Source organism: Synchiropus splendidus, chromosome 2, assembly GCF_027744825.2.
Source record: "Synchiropus splendidus isolate RoL2022-P1 chromosome 2, RoL_Sspl_1.0, whole genome shotgun sequence".
NCBI lineage: Eukaryota > Metazoa > Chordata > Actinopteri > Syngnathiformes > Callionymidae > Synchiropus > Synchiropus splendidus.
Window position 1 is genome coordinate 32,595,147 of NC_071335.1, and position 12,354 is coordinate 32,607,500.

The 12,354-nt window shown below is 42.8% G+C and overlaps 2 protein-coding genes across 3 annotated transcripts in view; both read right to left on the reverse strand.

The window, feature by feature from the left end:
- Positions 1-10: 10 nt before the first annotated feature.
- On the reverse strand, positions 11-5,619 carry LOC128754521 (cadherin-6-like). Its single transcript, XM_053857206.1, has 12 exons — positions 5,532-5,619; positions 5,239-5,342; positions 4,670-4,880; positions 4,054-4,348; positions 3,320-3,430; positions 3,081-3,254; positions 2,819-3,006; positions 2,506-2,753; positions 2,036-2,300; positions 1,714-1,831; positions 674-919; positions 11-388 (listed from the first exon to the last, which is right to left on the reverse strand). Exons 3-12 carry the CDS (start codon positions 4,865-4,867, stop codon positions 291-293), a joined length of 1,941 nt encoding a protein of 646 aa, XP_053713181.1. The 5' UTR covers positions 4,868-4,880; positions 5,239-5,342; positions 5,532-5,619; the 3' UTR covers positions 11-290.
- A 514-nt stretch (positions 5,620-6,133) lies between these two features.
- Positions 6,134-12,354, reverse strand: part of LOC128754520 (stimulated by retinoic acid gene 6 protein-like) — an 8,117-nt gene continuing 1,896 nt past the window's right edge. For both annotated transcript variants that reach the window (XM_053857205.1, XM_053857204.1), the window contains 16 exons: positions 11,256-11,356; positions 11,054-11,184; positions 10,842-10,962; positions 10,726-10,771; positions 10,505-10,627; positions 10,365-10,438; positions 9,211-9,319; positions 8,994-9,144; positions 8,194-8,269; positions 8,042-8,123; positions 7,691-7,739; positions 7,494-7,611; positions 7,304-7,423; positions 7,065-7,228; positions 6,845-6,988; positions 6,134-6,731 (listed from right to left, as the gene is read on the reverse strand). In XM_053857205.1, the coding sequence (XP_053713180.1) occupies positions 6,502-6,731; positions 6,845-6,988; positions 7,065-7,228; positions 7,304-7,423; positions 7,494-7,611; positions 7,691-7,739; positions 8,042-8,123; positions 8,194-8,269; positions 8,994-9,144; positions 9,211-9,319; positions 10,365-10,438; positions 10,505-10,627; positions 10,726-10,771; positions 10,842-10,962; positions 11,054-11,184; positions 11,256-11,356 (1,839 nt within the window). In that variant the 3' untranslated portion in view covers positions 6,134-6,501. The remainder of the gene's footprint in view (positions 6,732-6,844; positions 6,989-7,064; positions 7,229-7,303; positions 7,424-7,493; positions 7,612-7,690; positions 7,740-8,041; positions 8,124-8,193; positions 8,270-8,993; positions 9,145-9,210; positions 9,320-10,364; positions 10,439-10,504; positions 10,628-10,725; positions 10,772-10,841; positions 10,963-11,053; positions 11,185-11,255; positions 11,357-12,354) is intronic.

Genomic DNA, 12,354 nt, shown 5'->3' on the forward strand with positions numbered 1-12,354 from the left:
AATCGTGTTTATTAACAAGAGCACTGCTTTTCCCTGCAAGGGACGGAATCGCTGCTATCTCACCCAGTGAAAAATAAACAATCAATTACTTTTTTCAGTTTTTAAAATAAAATATAAAAAAAAAATTTATATATATATATATATAAATCAGTGCACAGTGACTCAAAACATTGTTGTTGTCATGTTTTTGCAGGGATGTTGCGCTACTAAAATAAATACAATATGTACAATCATAACCAACAGTCTTGGCAGCATGAGAGATCGTCCATGAAGATGACACATTAAAACGTCTATGAAACAAGTGCCAGTGCAGCAGTGTCTGGTCCTGATGGGACGGACGGTGTTGGCTTCATCCTCATACAGGAGATTTTCACCAGAGCGCAGACCACTGTGAGACACAGCAGAGGAGACATCATGAGTTCACATTTTAGCTTCTCATTGAATTTAAACGTCATCAACTTCCAGCTAGTCAACAGAGCAAGAACTAAAATGTAACCTAAAGGCAGTTACTAAATGGAGGAAGCCATTAAATGGTTGAAAAGATTCATCAACCGTGTTCCTTCTGAGTTCTTTGTTCACCCTCCTAACCACAGATCTTTGGGAGTGAACTTCCAGGGCAGCTCATTAGAAGATGACCAGCCTGTTTTACATTCAAAGACGGATGTGAACGTACTCAGCAGAATGGATCCGAGCGCCAGGGAAATGATGATGTACTCTCGAACGCCGAGTGTTCCGAAGAACGACTCCGCCTCGCTGTCGCAGTGGCCTTCACGCTTGCAGGAGCAAACCTTCACAATCACTGTGCTGGTGCTGACGTGCATGGGCGTTTCACCGTCAGTGATCACCACAGGAACCTGGTGGACGTTTTGGCTGAGACGGTCGAAGTTGGCTTGTCGGGTCAGGATCCCTGCAGTGTTGTCTGGATTTGGAAAAGATTGGTTAGAACAGTGGTTCTTTTTGATCACCGGGCCCACCTTTCCCCTAACAAATGGGCCCGGGGCCCATCCAAGTAAGGACTGATTCATTATTCTTGATTTCATTTGTGATCAACAACCATATTTAATCTACTCACACATAAACAAACAGAAACCTTGTGAAATGACATGAAACCATGTGATCATCGCTAAGATATTTGTCATCGAAAAGTCCAACCAGTATCATAACCAGGTGCAAGGCATGTTCATCAAATTTACTGAAGAAAAAAGAAAAAAATACACTTGATGCTATGAACTATTGAGAAAATTGGAAAAACGGAATGAAATTCTGAATAAAATAAATATAATAAAACCATCCGTCTAAATATCCTAAAATAAAAATAACATATTTTATTTAAACTCCAAAGGAGATATAAGTGCAGTGTAAAGGAAAGTATCGCCATAAAATGTTCCAATTAATTTTCAAAACTGCTTCAACGGGTGTTTTCATGAACAGTTGGGGGGGGGCAGCATCACTTTTTTTTTCTTTTCAAGAACTTCTCCATAGTTGTTAGCCATCACAGATTTGCAACTGTCAAGTCAATTCAGTGACACACTACTGCCACCATACGTGGCTAATGTATAAAAGCTTAGCGTCTCGCTGCCCTCACGGCCCAAATGTGTAAAACAAAAAACTTTTAGCAGCCTTCTAGGAGGCGCTCAAGGCCAACCATGGGCCCCGGCCCTGTAGTTAAGAATCACTGGGTTAGAACAGTATCCTGGCTTGAGTGTGTCTCACCTCCGTTGTCCTGGACAGTGAACAGACTGGTTTTCTCTTCATCAGGTGCCATGCTGAAAGAAAACTTGTGTCCATTCGGCGGCTCATCGAGGTCAACAGCAGTCACTGTCTGGACCAGCTTTGAAAGACAAGAGCAGGAAAGGTAATCAGCTTCAGTCGCTCAGTGCTGAAACACAATGCTTCCACTGACTCAGAACAAAAAAAAAAGCAGCACTCATTGTGAGTGTATTCAAGGAGATGAGGCTGAAGTATTACATTTTGCCACACAAAAATCACAGAATTTTTTCACCCCCAAAAGATGATCAAATAAACCAGCACACACCTGACCAGCAGTTTGATGCCCCTCACAAACAAAGGAGGCAGACTCCACGACCATCATGGGGGGATTGTCGTTGATGTCCTGGATGTGGATGTAAACAGGAACACGGCTACTGTCGGGAGGATTATCTGAAGCTTCAGTCGCGATGACTGAAATGTTGTGCCAGGCTGCCGCCTCCCTGTCCAAGCTCTTGGCCACGGTGAGAGTACCACTGGCTTCGTCGATGTCAAACCTGTGGTTCATATCAGTGTCCCGGTCGATAGAATATCTGCCAAAGAGAAAGTTGAGAAGTCATGGCTCTGATGCAGAAGACAAGCTGATGTTTTCAATACGAAAATGCATTTGCTAACAGGGTTACAGGCTTTGGAAGACAATGTGTGGGAGCAGTAGAGGGCGTCAAAGTTATATTGGAAAGTGTTTTGGAAACCAGTGTCAAGTGTAGAGTTTTTTTTTCTGCTTCTCAGGTTGCTTACTTGACAGGTGTTTGGGGTCTGTCGGTGTCCATGGCATAGACAAAGCCAATCGTCGTGCCCACTGAAGCATCCTCCTTCACCTCCATCAGATAATGTTCCTTGTAAAAAACGGGGGGTTCATCCACATCTTCCACGCTGATCTCAACCTGGGCCATGTCGACAGAGCCTGCCGACATTGGATGAGTCTGCACTTGGTTCTTGACCTTGGCGAGAACCGTGTACGACTGCTTCCTCTCATAATCCAAAGGCTGCGAAGCACACAATTTAATGTTATGATTCAAGACGGATGTGAGTCTGTCGGTAACTTCCTGACCTTGCGAACAATGATGACCCCTTCTTGGGTGTCCTCGTCTGTGGAGATCTCAAACATGCCCGTGTGGTCTCCATCGATGATGGAGAATTGCATCTCTGCATTCTTTCCCACGTCTGGGTCGGTTGCTTTGAGTCTGCCCACTGTGCTGCCGGGCTTGATGGATTCCGGGACACTGAACTGGTATTCACCTGAAGCAAACCAGCAAGTCACACACCTCGCGCAGGTGTCACAGATGCGTGCGACACTCGTGAACCCATCTTACCCTGGGCAAAGCGAGGCAGGTTGTCGTTGATGTCGGTTACAGTAATGTTGACCACGGTGGTGGAAGACAATCCTCTCTTCTGTCCAGACATGTCAGTGGCTTTCACAAACACCTGGTGATTCTCCATCTGCTCTCGGTCCAGGTCACCGGCGCCGACCGCACTCCGGATCACACCTAAACAACAACAGAAATTAATATAACGTTACTGAATCTTGAATTCTATGTGGATGCAAACATACCAGTAGTGGGATCCACAGAGAAATAGCTGTGTTCTCCAGTGATGCTGTAGAATATTTGACCATTGAGGCCCACATCGACGTCCGTCGCAGTGACCTGGGTCACCGAAGTTCCTGATAGACATAAAGGACAAGACCAGACACAGATGAGATTAAATAGCATTGATTCTGAAGATTCAAGTGAGCTTGCCATGATGTATGTTTATTACACAGTAGTACAAGAAATAGACTTAGAAGTGACAACTCATGTGGAGAACTTGGGCACAAAGTTACAGAGGACAGATGATTTGGACTCAAACAAAGACGAGACAGGGAACATGTTTGGTGAAGAATGAGATGGAGGTAGTATATCAGAGGGACAGCACATGCCAGGTGTTCAGGAGACAAAGTCAGATAGGCTAGATGGAGATGGTTTGGACATGTACAGAGGAGAGAGAGCCAGTACATTGGTAGGAAGATGTTGAGGTTGGAACTGCCAGGCAGAAGGTGGAGAGGAAGGCCAAAGAGGAGATTTATGGAGGTGGTGAAGGAGGACATGAGGTTTGTACGTTTGAGAGAAGAGGAAGCAGAGGACAGGGAGAGATAGAGGAAGATGATCCGCTGTGGCCACCCCTGAAGGGAGAAGCTGAAAAGAAAAGAAGAAGAAGAAAAGGACAGATTTGACTGAGAAGATGATCCAGAAAGGTGGAGGAGGCTGGTGTGCCATGAAATGTTCTGGGTCTCGGCCTGGGACTCACCCAAGTTGGAATGCTCAGGAACCGTTGCAACATATGTGTCTTGGCTGAATGCCGGTGCGTGATCGTTCACGTCGAGCACCACCACAGAGAACTCGGTCTCTGGCTCCACGACTTGACCCGTCAGCGTGTTAACTACTTTGAATGTTAGGGAGTAGATGGCCTTCTCCTCCCGGTCCAGACTCCGCGTGGTGAACAGCTCTCCACTTTCCTGGTTAATGGTGAAGACGTCGCCATTTCCTTCTCCAGAAAGAATATACTGTACGCTGCCGTCACCAACGTCGTCGTCGGAGTGGAGCTGAAGTGGAAGTCAGATTTCAAAAATGAAGAAATGATTCCATACACTGCATCTGAATTACCTTTTTGTCCAGTCAAATCTCGACAGCTCGGACCATTAATGCTATATTGTCTTCACTTAACTTTCCATTATTCTTTCATCATTTCACTTTTACTCTAAAAGTTTCCAACGACTTTCAGTGGCGTGTAAAACTCCCAAACTGTTCCTGGCCTCTTGTCAAGTTTTTTATTTGACCACTTCAGAGAGAGTTTGAGTCCATTCAGTAGTTCATGAGATAGAAGTTTAACCTATTTGGGAGTGTGACGGCAGGAAAGCTCTTACCTTGCCAATGAACTGGCCTTTTCCAATTCCTTCTCTGACGAAAAACCTATTCCTCCAAGAGGCTTGCTTCACTCCCTTCAGCTCTGATCTGGTGTCCTCTGGAGCAGATCCATCCTTTTCTCCGTGTCCCCTCAAAGACTTGGAGTCCAAGAAGACAGCCAGACTGAGCAAGACAACCAAGCCGTAGAACGTCCGCATGTTTGCCAAGATACTGCATGAGAAGATCGAGAGCGACTGTGGTCAGCGTATGATGAGGCTGGCAACCATTCACATTCAAGTGAAACTCTTCATGTAGAATAAAGAAAAATAGACCACGCAAAGCACAAACAAACAACGAGAACAAAAATGCAATGAGTGGTAATTTATGATTTTTGTGGTCAACAGCGTTCTTCTAAAACCTCGATCGGAGTGATGGTAAACAAGATCAAATAAAGATGCAAACCTAATTTAAAGTAGATCCTACTGATTCACCTGACAGTTTGATCACAGCAAAACTTAAATTAGCTTTGCTACACCAACGGCATGGTGTTGCGTCATCAGCTGTCAAACAGAAACTCTTTTGTACTTACTTTGGAGTAAGTCTTCAGCTTGTTCGGCTTCGCTGTGGGAGACGTCCGCTCAAACACTATGGCGACTGGACTTCGATGGTCTGACGCTAGACTCATGAGTGGAGCTTTAAATTCAAAAAGAATAAAGTCAAAAAGATGAAAGGCGCGAACTCCCTACGCAACAAAGTCAATGTGACGTCACGAGTTATGACGACAGCCGAAGCGACAACAAAGCACACTGAAAAGCTTCCCAGTGTCGACAAACAATTGTCAGCTCGCTCCTCACATTGAAATGATATCTTCACTTCACTTACCCACGGTGGTCATCGTTACTACAAAGGCGAGAAGTTTGTGGAGACTTTGTCAGTGAGTTACACAAGTATCAAGGATCGATTTCGCCGATCTTTTCTAGTACTTCCGGTCACATGACTTCGGTTAAATTCGTCACCGTGTTTAATAAAGGCTTGCTTTGTTAAACGCACTATACAATCAATTCATTGAAATGAATCAATTTTCATGACTCTGTCTGACAAAATGAAGATTTATTAACGTTTTGGCGCTTCTGTCATCGACAAAATGCTGCAGCTGGCATTCTACTGCCACCTGCTGTCTAATTGAGTATATTGCACTCGGAGTTTGTTCAAGACGACGACAAATAAAAAGAATATATCGTAGTATATATGTCAGGCAATAATGTATTAATAATAATATTTTTAACTGGAGCTTTCTTTCCCTGTATATTGTCTATTTTGTTCTGTTGTTTTGTTGAGTTAAATCAAGTGTCTGATAAGTGATAGATTTAGATGTTTTTAATGCAGTTCTAAAAACTGAAAAAGTTTTCTTTGCATTCAAACTTGAAGAGAAAGGCACAACTCTATTCTTGAACATTAAAACGTTTATTTAAACATTGATCAGACAATTCAGATCAGGCAATTATACAACACACAATAACTTACTTTATTATTCACCAATGATACGTGTAGCGAAAAACAAAAATAAATTAATATATATTTTTCCCCACAACAATGCATACATGATTATTTTTCGGAATATACTTGTAAAGGCAGGTGAGACAGCAAATTCAGATTCCTCATTCAAAGAGGCACAGTTAGAGGGAAACTCCTGGATTTGACCTTCAACTGTGTTATGCTCAGGTCAACTATAAAATGACCTTTCACAGGCACACTGCCATCTATATATCAATCTGTCCTATACCAGCAGCCTTAAAAGCAAGCAGACAGACAGGATGAAGAAGAAGGGGCGTTTCCCAGAATCAGTTAGAATCTAACAATCATCGTCCTGCGTGACGATGATTTCCGGCAGCAGTACTGACTGTTGGACCTGTAACTGTGAGGTCATGACCCAAGCCCGCACTGCCGTATCCATCTGAGCAGCAGGCAGATTCAGCGCTGCAGAGGAAAGATGGTGCTTCCTATGAAGGATCAGGTGAGGGTTCCTCAGCAAGGTGTAGAACAAAGCCCAGCGTCTTTTGGCCCGACTGTTCACTGAGCCATCTATGTGAAAAAAGGAATAAATGTTAGCACGCAACAAATATTTGCCAGATAAACTCCTGTCAGGTAAAGTTTGTTTGCTGGAATAAATATTCTTCAGCGGGGAAGCTACACACCAGCTGCTGTGCTGTCAAAAGTGACGTATGAGCGTGTTGTTTGCTTCTCCAGAGTGTTTGAGATCAGCAGCTGACAGAAGCACACCATCGTTGGGTTGTTATGATAGTGATCCGCAATGATCATCCCAATCCAGGTCCTGTAGCCTGCAGGTACACCATAAAAAGCACAGTTATATGTGGGAATGTGTCACCCAGCCATGTGATCTCAGTAGGGACGTACCTGCATCCATTCTCTCGTACCCTCTCTGCATGATGGTGCGGTCTATACGAGAGATCAGCCACGTTCCCACCATGACACTGAAAATCAGCCTCAAGATGCAGGTGCTGAAGCCCATCACCACATTGTAGAAGAAGAAAAAGTAATTGAAGCAGTCAAATGCTTTCCTAAAAAGAAGCAGGGTTTGGTGAGTTAACCGAGAGAACAGATAATATTATCTGGTCAACAAAAACTGCACGGACTTGTTGTCAATAGCCAGAGGTTTGTACTTATCAGTGGGAGACAGTTTTTCCCGGAGAAAGAAAATCTGCACCAGAACCATCTGGAGAATGAAGGTGCCGATCACCAAACCGATGGTCAGGCTGAAAGAAAACCAGAAGAAACAAGTGAACAAACACCCCCGGATGTCTTGGCGTATGTCAGCGCACTTACATCACCGTGCCAAGACTCTTGAGCATGCTGACCGCCCTTCCGTGCTTTATGGGTATGACAAAAACGTACACAAACAACAGGACAACGAGGAAGTGGACAAAATGGACGATGAGGTAACCTGCAAGAAAAGAAGTCACGATGTGGACTCTCTAAAAGCTCTGCTGTAACACTTTGTTATGGAACAGATAGATTCTTACCCCACATTGTGAATGCAACTTGCCATCCAGAGTAGCGCGCAATGGAAGTCTACAAATGCAGAAGAGAATAAAATTGTAATGGAATTCAGTACATGATTCACCATACCATATGTGTTTATAAAGCACTTAAAAACACAACACAAAGTCATCTCTAAGTGCTGTGCAGACTGTAAAATCAGGATCAAACAAACATTAAAAATAACAAATACATAAAATTAAGCACACTAAAGAAATGGACAGATAACATTATTATAAGATCAGCTGTGTGGTACTATAAAAGCCAAAAGAAAAGTGCATTTTAAGAAGTGTTTTAAAAATGGACGGCGATAGATAGATGTTCCATTGACGCACAAGGTTGGTGGCAGATTTAGCAGTGTGTAGTTTGTCTGGAATGAAGGCCTTTTCTCCTTTCCACAGTCTCTGTAAGTGTTTCCTGTATGGTCGGAATACAAAGCAGAAGCATGAGAGGGCAACTTGGATTTCTCAAACCCGGACAGTCTTACCGGTAGCAGGCCAGCACATGCAAGATGTAAACCAAGGAATTGAGACTTGCAAAGACAGTGGTAGCAAGCCAGGTCTCTGGAACACAGTGAACAAGCCTTTTTATTGACCTTAAAACAATATAGTGGGAGCGACTGAAAAGAACCCATGCTTTTTTTCTTTTTAGATGGGCAGGATCTATACTGTACTGCAAGAAAGGCTGCAGTCCATGATGCATCATCACCACACAGAAGCAGGCAAAGTACAGGAAGTAAACATATTTAAAGATTATTCTCATATACATACTTCTATTTATATAAGTTTAAGACAATTTAAGATAATTGTATGTATGTTTAAAATACAGAATGAGTCAGACAACATTCCGCCAAGCAACTCAATTTCACCAAAACTGCGATTTTGGTATCATTTCACGACATGGATTTTATCTTTAGGATTGAAATGTGTGCAATGCGCCCAATCTGACAGCAGATGGCAGTAGCCTCACGGCGCTCAGTCAACACACTACACTGATTGATGAATAAGAAAACCTTAAAAACTTTATTAATTCTAGATTTTGACACCATAGTGCGAGTAGAATGTTGGCTAATTTAATCGATTGTACGCTACTTTTACGCTGAGTCCGGATTTCCATGTAGCGCTTGTGTTAAATCACGTGACCGGAAGTAATAGACATCAATAAGGACAGATTCAGAATGTTGGTCAACGCAAACCTAAACTCCATGTTCTTCATCGCGTTTCTGACACGGTCTAATTTGCAACAGAACTTTTTCCGAATCAATCCATGGGTAAGAGACCTACTTACTGCGGGCCACGTCGATGAATTCTTCCAATTCCGGCACCAGGCCAATAGCTTGACTCTGGTTACACGACGTGACCAGATGCTTGAGCGTGTCCTTCCACCTGTCTGCTTGACCAAACACCAGACTGCTCACACTGTAGTCAGCCAGAGTCATCTGTGAGAAGGGTCAAGTTCAGTGTCGCGTTATCTGACAAACGTTATAGAGTGACCATGTGTTTACCGCGTAAAGGCCGATGACGGAAACGATGGCCGTGCCGATGATCCGGTTGGGGAACTTGAAGTGCGGATCCCACTCATACACTTTTCTTTGGAACCAGCTGAGATGCCCTCTGGAAAATACGGATATGATTGGACTTGTATAAAGAGCTTTCAAAAATATAAATTCTTAGAAATCGTTCATGGCAAACGTGCTTTGATTTATTTTGCCTCTGACTGAACGGGCAAGAGCTTCCATCATGGGGCTATATATATATATATATATATATATATATATATATATATATATATATATATATATATATATGTGTGTGTGTATATATATATATATGTGTGTGTGTATGTCTATATATATATATACAGTGGTACCTGTTTTTGAACGTTCTGGAATTCGAACAAATCGGAGTTTGAACAAAAATTTCTAGACATTTTTGCTTCGGATTTCGAACGAAAATCCAGAACTGGAACGCCCCCGAAAAAAGTTGGAAAACATCACGTGTGCGGACCGACCAGCTGACCCACAACGCGCTTTGTTATTGTGTATAACGCAGCCTCAGTATGCAGACGTGTCCCGTTAGCTACATTTACTGACTGTTTTTTCTTCATATTGAGGTGTAAAACCTTTCCTGTCTCCACACTGGACCGTGGTAGAGTGTCACTCTCTACACCTCTGAGGCTGGAGCGCTCACTCCAGGGTTTGATGTCCTGTTGTGGGCTGGAGCTGGGACAGGGATGAGGCGAGTCTGGGACAGAGCGTGACTTGGTTTATGACTTTGTCACAGCCAAACTGCACAGAAGCGCACATTCAGAGCTGGACACGCACCGGGCACCTCTTCACTTCTGGAGAGACGTCACTCACTCGGCAACCCCTCCCACATGCAGCGGCCACACACATAGAGGAACAGCGCACCTGCAGCAGACACTCTACATTCACTCCTACAAAAGCCTATTTTAAGGCTTGGAACGCATTGTTTCTTTTTCCATTCATTGTAATAGGAAAAATCGATTCAGATTTCGAACAATTTGCTTCTCGAACGGCCGTCTGGAATGGACTGTGGTCGAGAACCGAAGTACCACTGTATATATATATACATATATATATATACATATGTCAGTGTATTCCATAGATTAAAGACCAAAAAGAAATAAATGTCCTACTTGTCATCCGATGTTTTCCTCAATAGTCTCTTCACATGCTTCAGCTGGTGCTTGTCCACCATCTCATCAGAGTCCTGGCGGAACAGTCTGAGTATTAGCCTTCAGAAATGATGCTTCAGCGTGTGTAGAACAAAACTTACGGGTGGTTCCAGCTCTAGCTGTATACGAACTCCTTTGATGAGCATGTAGAAGAATCTTCCCAGAAGAAAGACCAGGGACAGGATGCAGGGCCACTGGACGATGATTTTACGGTTCCCCAAAATCTATCGAAGCAAATTGCTGGCATGAATAGAAGTATTGCAAGGCAAATACAGACAAGACAACCTTGAAGGCCTCACTAACAGCATGAGTACTGGCCTACCTTCTCATCTGGACAGGTGAAAGTGTCCCAAACAGTGACGATGATCCTGTCAATGGTCCCAGAGTCATATCAGAGTGGAATCATCATTAGGAATATGACTTAATGTGAGCACAGACCATGACATAGAGTACAGTATCCCCAGCACCGCACCGACTGTCCGAAAAGGTGTTGACAAACACGCGAAGAAAGGGAAGTTCACCATGCCGACCTCCAAAGCTCCGATAAGATACACCAGAGCTGTGGAACAAAGACATTTCATGGAATTAGAGTCACTTTTCAGGGTGCAAAGTTAAAACTCTCAGTCACTGAAGAAGAAGAGCTGGAGTACCTTTGGCCCACTTTGGAACCGTGAAAGGGACATATGTCTCTGAGAAAAGCAGCAGGACGCTGTAGGAGACAACACCGTAGGCGAACCCATAGGACCAGCGGTTACTGAGGCTGCCAATCGTGTCTAAAGGTCTGAGACGCAACAGGTCGACACAGTCAAACACAAATGACCTTTGCTGCTCCACTTCTCCACTTTCACTTACATCACGATCGCGAAACGTCCTCTGAGGAAAGGAAGCTTGTGATCAATGGTTTGAATGTTTGCTCGCCTTTGCAGGGACGAGAGCACGACTGTTATCAGCACCTGGAAGACGAAAAACAATGGTCACGCCATGTGCACCTGGCCACTGTTTCCCATGGCTCATAACATCGCTTACGCAGAAACAATGGTGTGATGATCAGTTGTAGTCATGGGGCCGTGTGGTGTCATGAAATACTGTAACTATATTCAGAATTCAGTGGGCAGCACTTTGGTTTAAAGATGAAAACGGTTTCATTGAAATAGTGGTTCAAAGTGCATAAATTCACTGTTGAGCACCTGCATTCGTATTTATAAATGGTTTAGTAAGTTGAAACTGTGGCTGAAATTGTGAAAGTTGTTAAAAATAAAGGTTTGACTTCTAACTGTATTGCAGATAATAGATGGATGAGAACAATCTTGGTGTTTCGAGTTACTATTATCGAAATTATTATTATTATTATTATTATTATTATGAATAAAAATGTTGTTGTTGTGTTCAATGTATTTATATAATATTATAAATCTTTATGGTCTCTTACATTAATTGATTTATACTGAAAACGAAAAAAATGCCTGTAATATTACTCAGCTTTTTTGATTCTTGGCCCACTAGTAAAAATGTAAAAGGGAAAATTTAAACTTACCAAAAGGTTTCTACCATTTTTGCCCTTTGTTGTTTGTTTTTTATTGTTTTTCTTTTCTTTCTTTCTTCATTTTGAAACTGTATAATCATGTTTTATCTCACCGTCTACTTATCATTATGACTGATAATAACACCCGACACAACATACAGGACTTGACGCGAGATACACACAACCATGGTTGGGGAATATAGGCCAGTAAGCCGATAAGGCCGATATATGCCAATAGGCCGATAAAGTGGAGAAATGATAAGAACTGTTCTTCACTTGGCTCCTTTTCAATCACAGTAACAATTATTGACTATGCAATGTAACAATAATGAGGCCACGTTATGTAAGAGATATGAAAATGTGAAAATCTAATTTGAGATGTCAGGTGTTTACAAAGTGTCAGAGGAGATTGAAATAAACATTTATTCA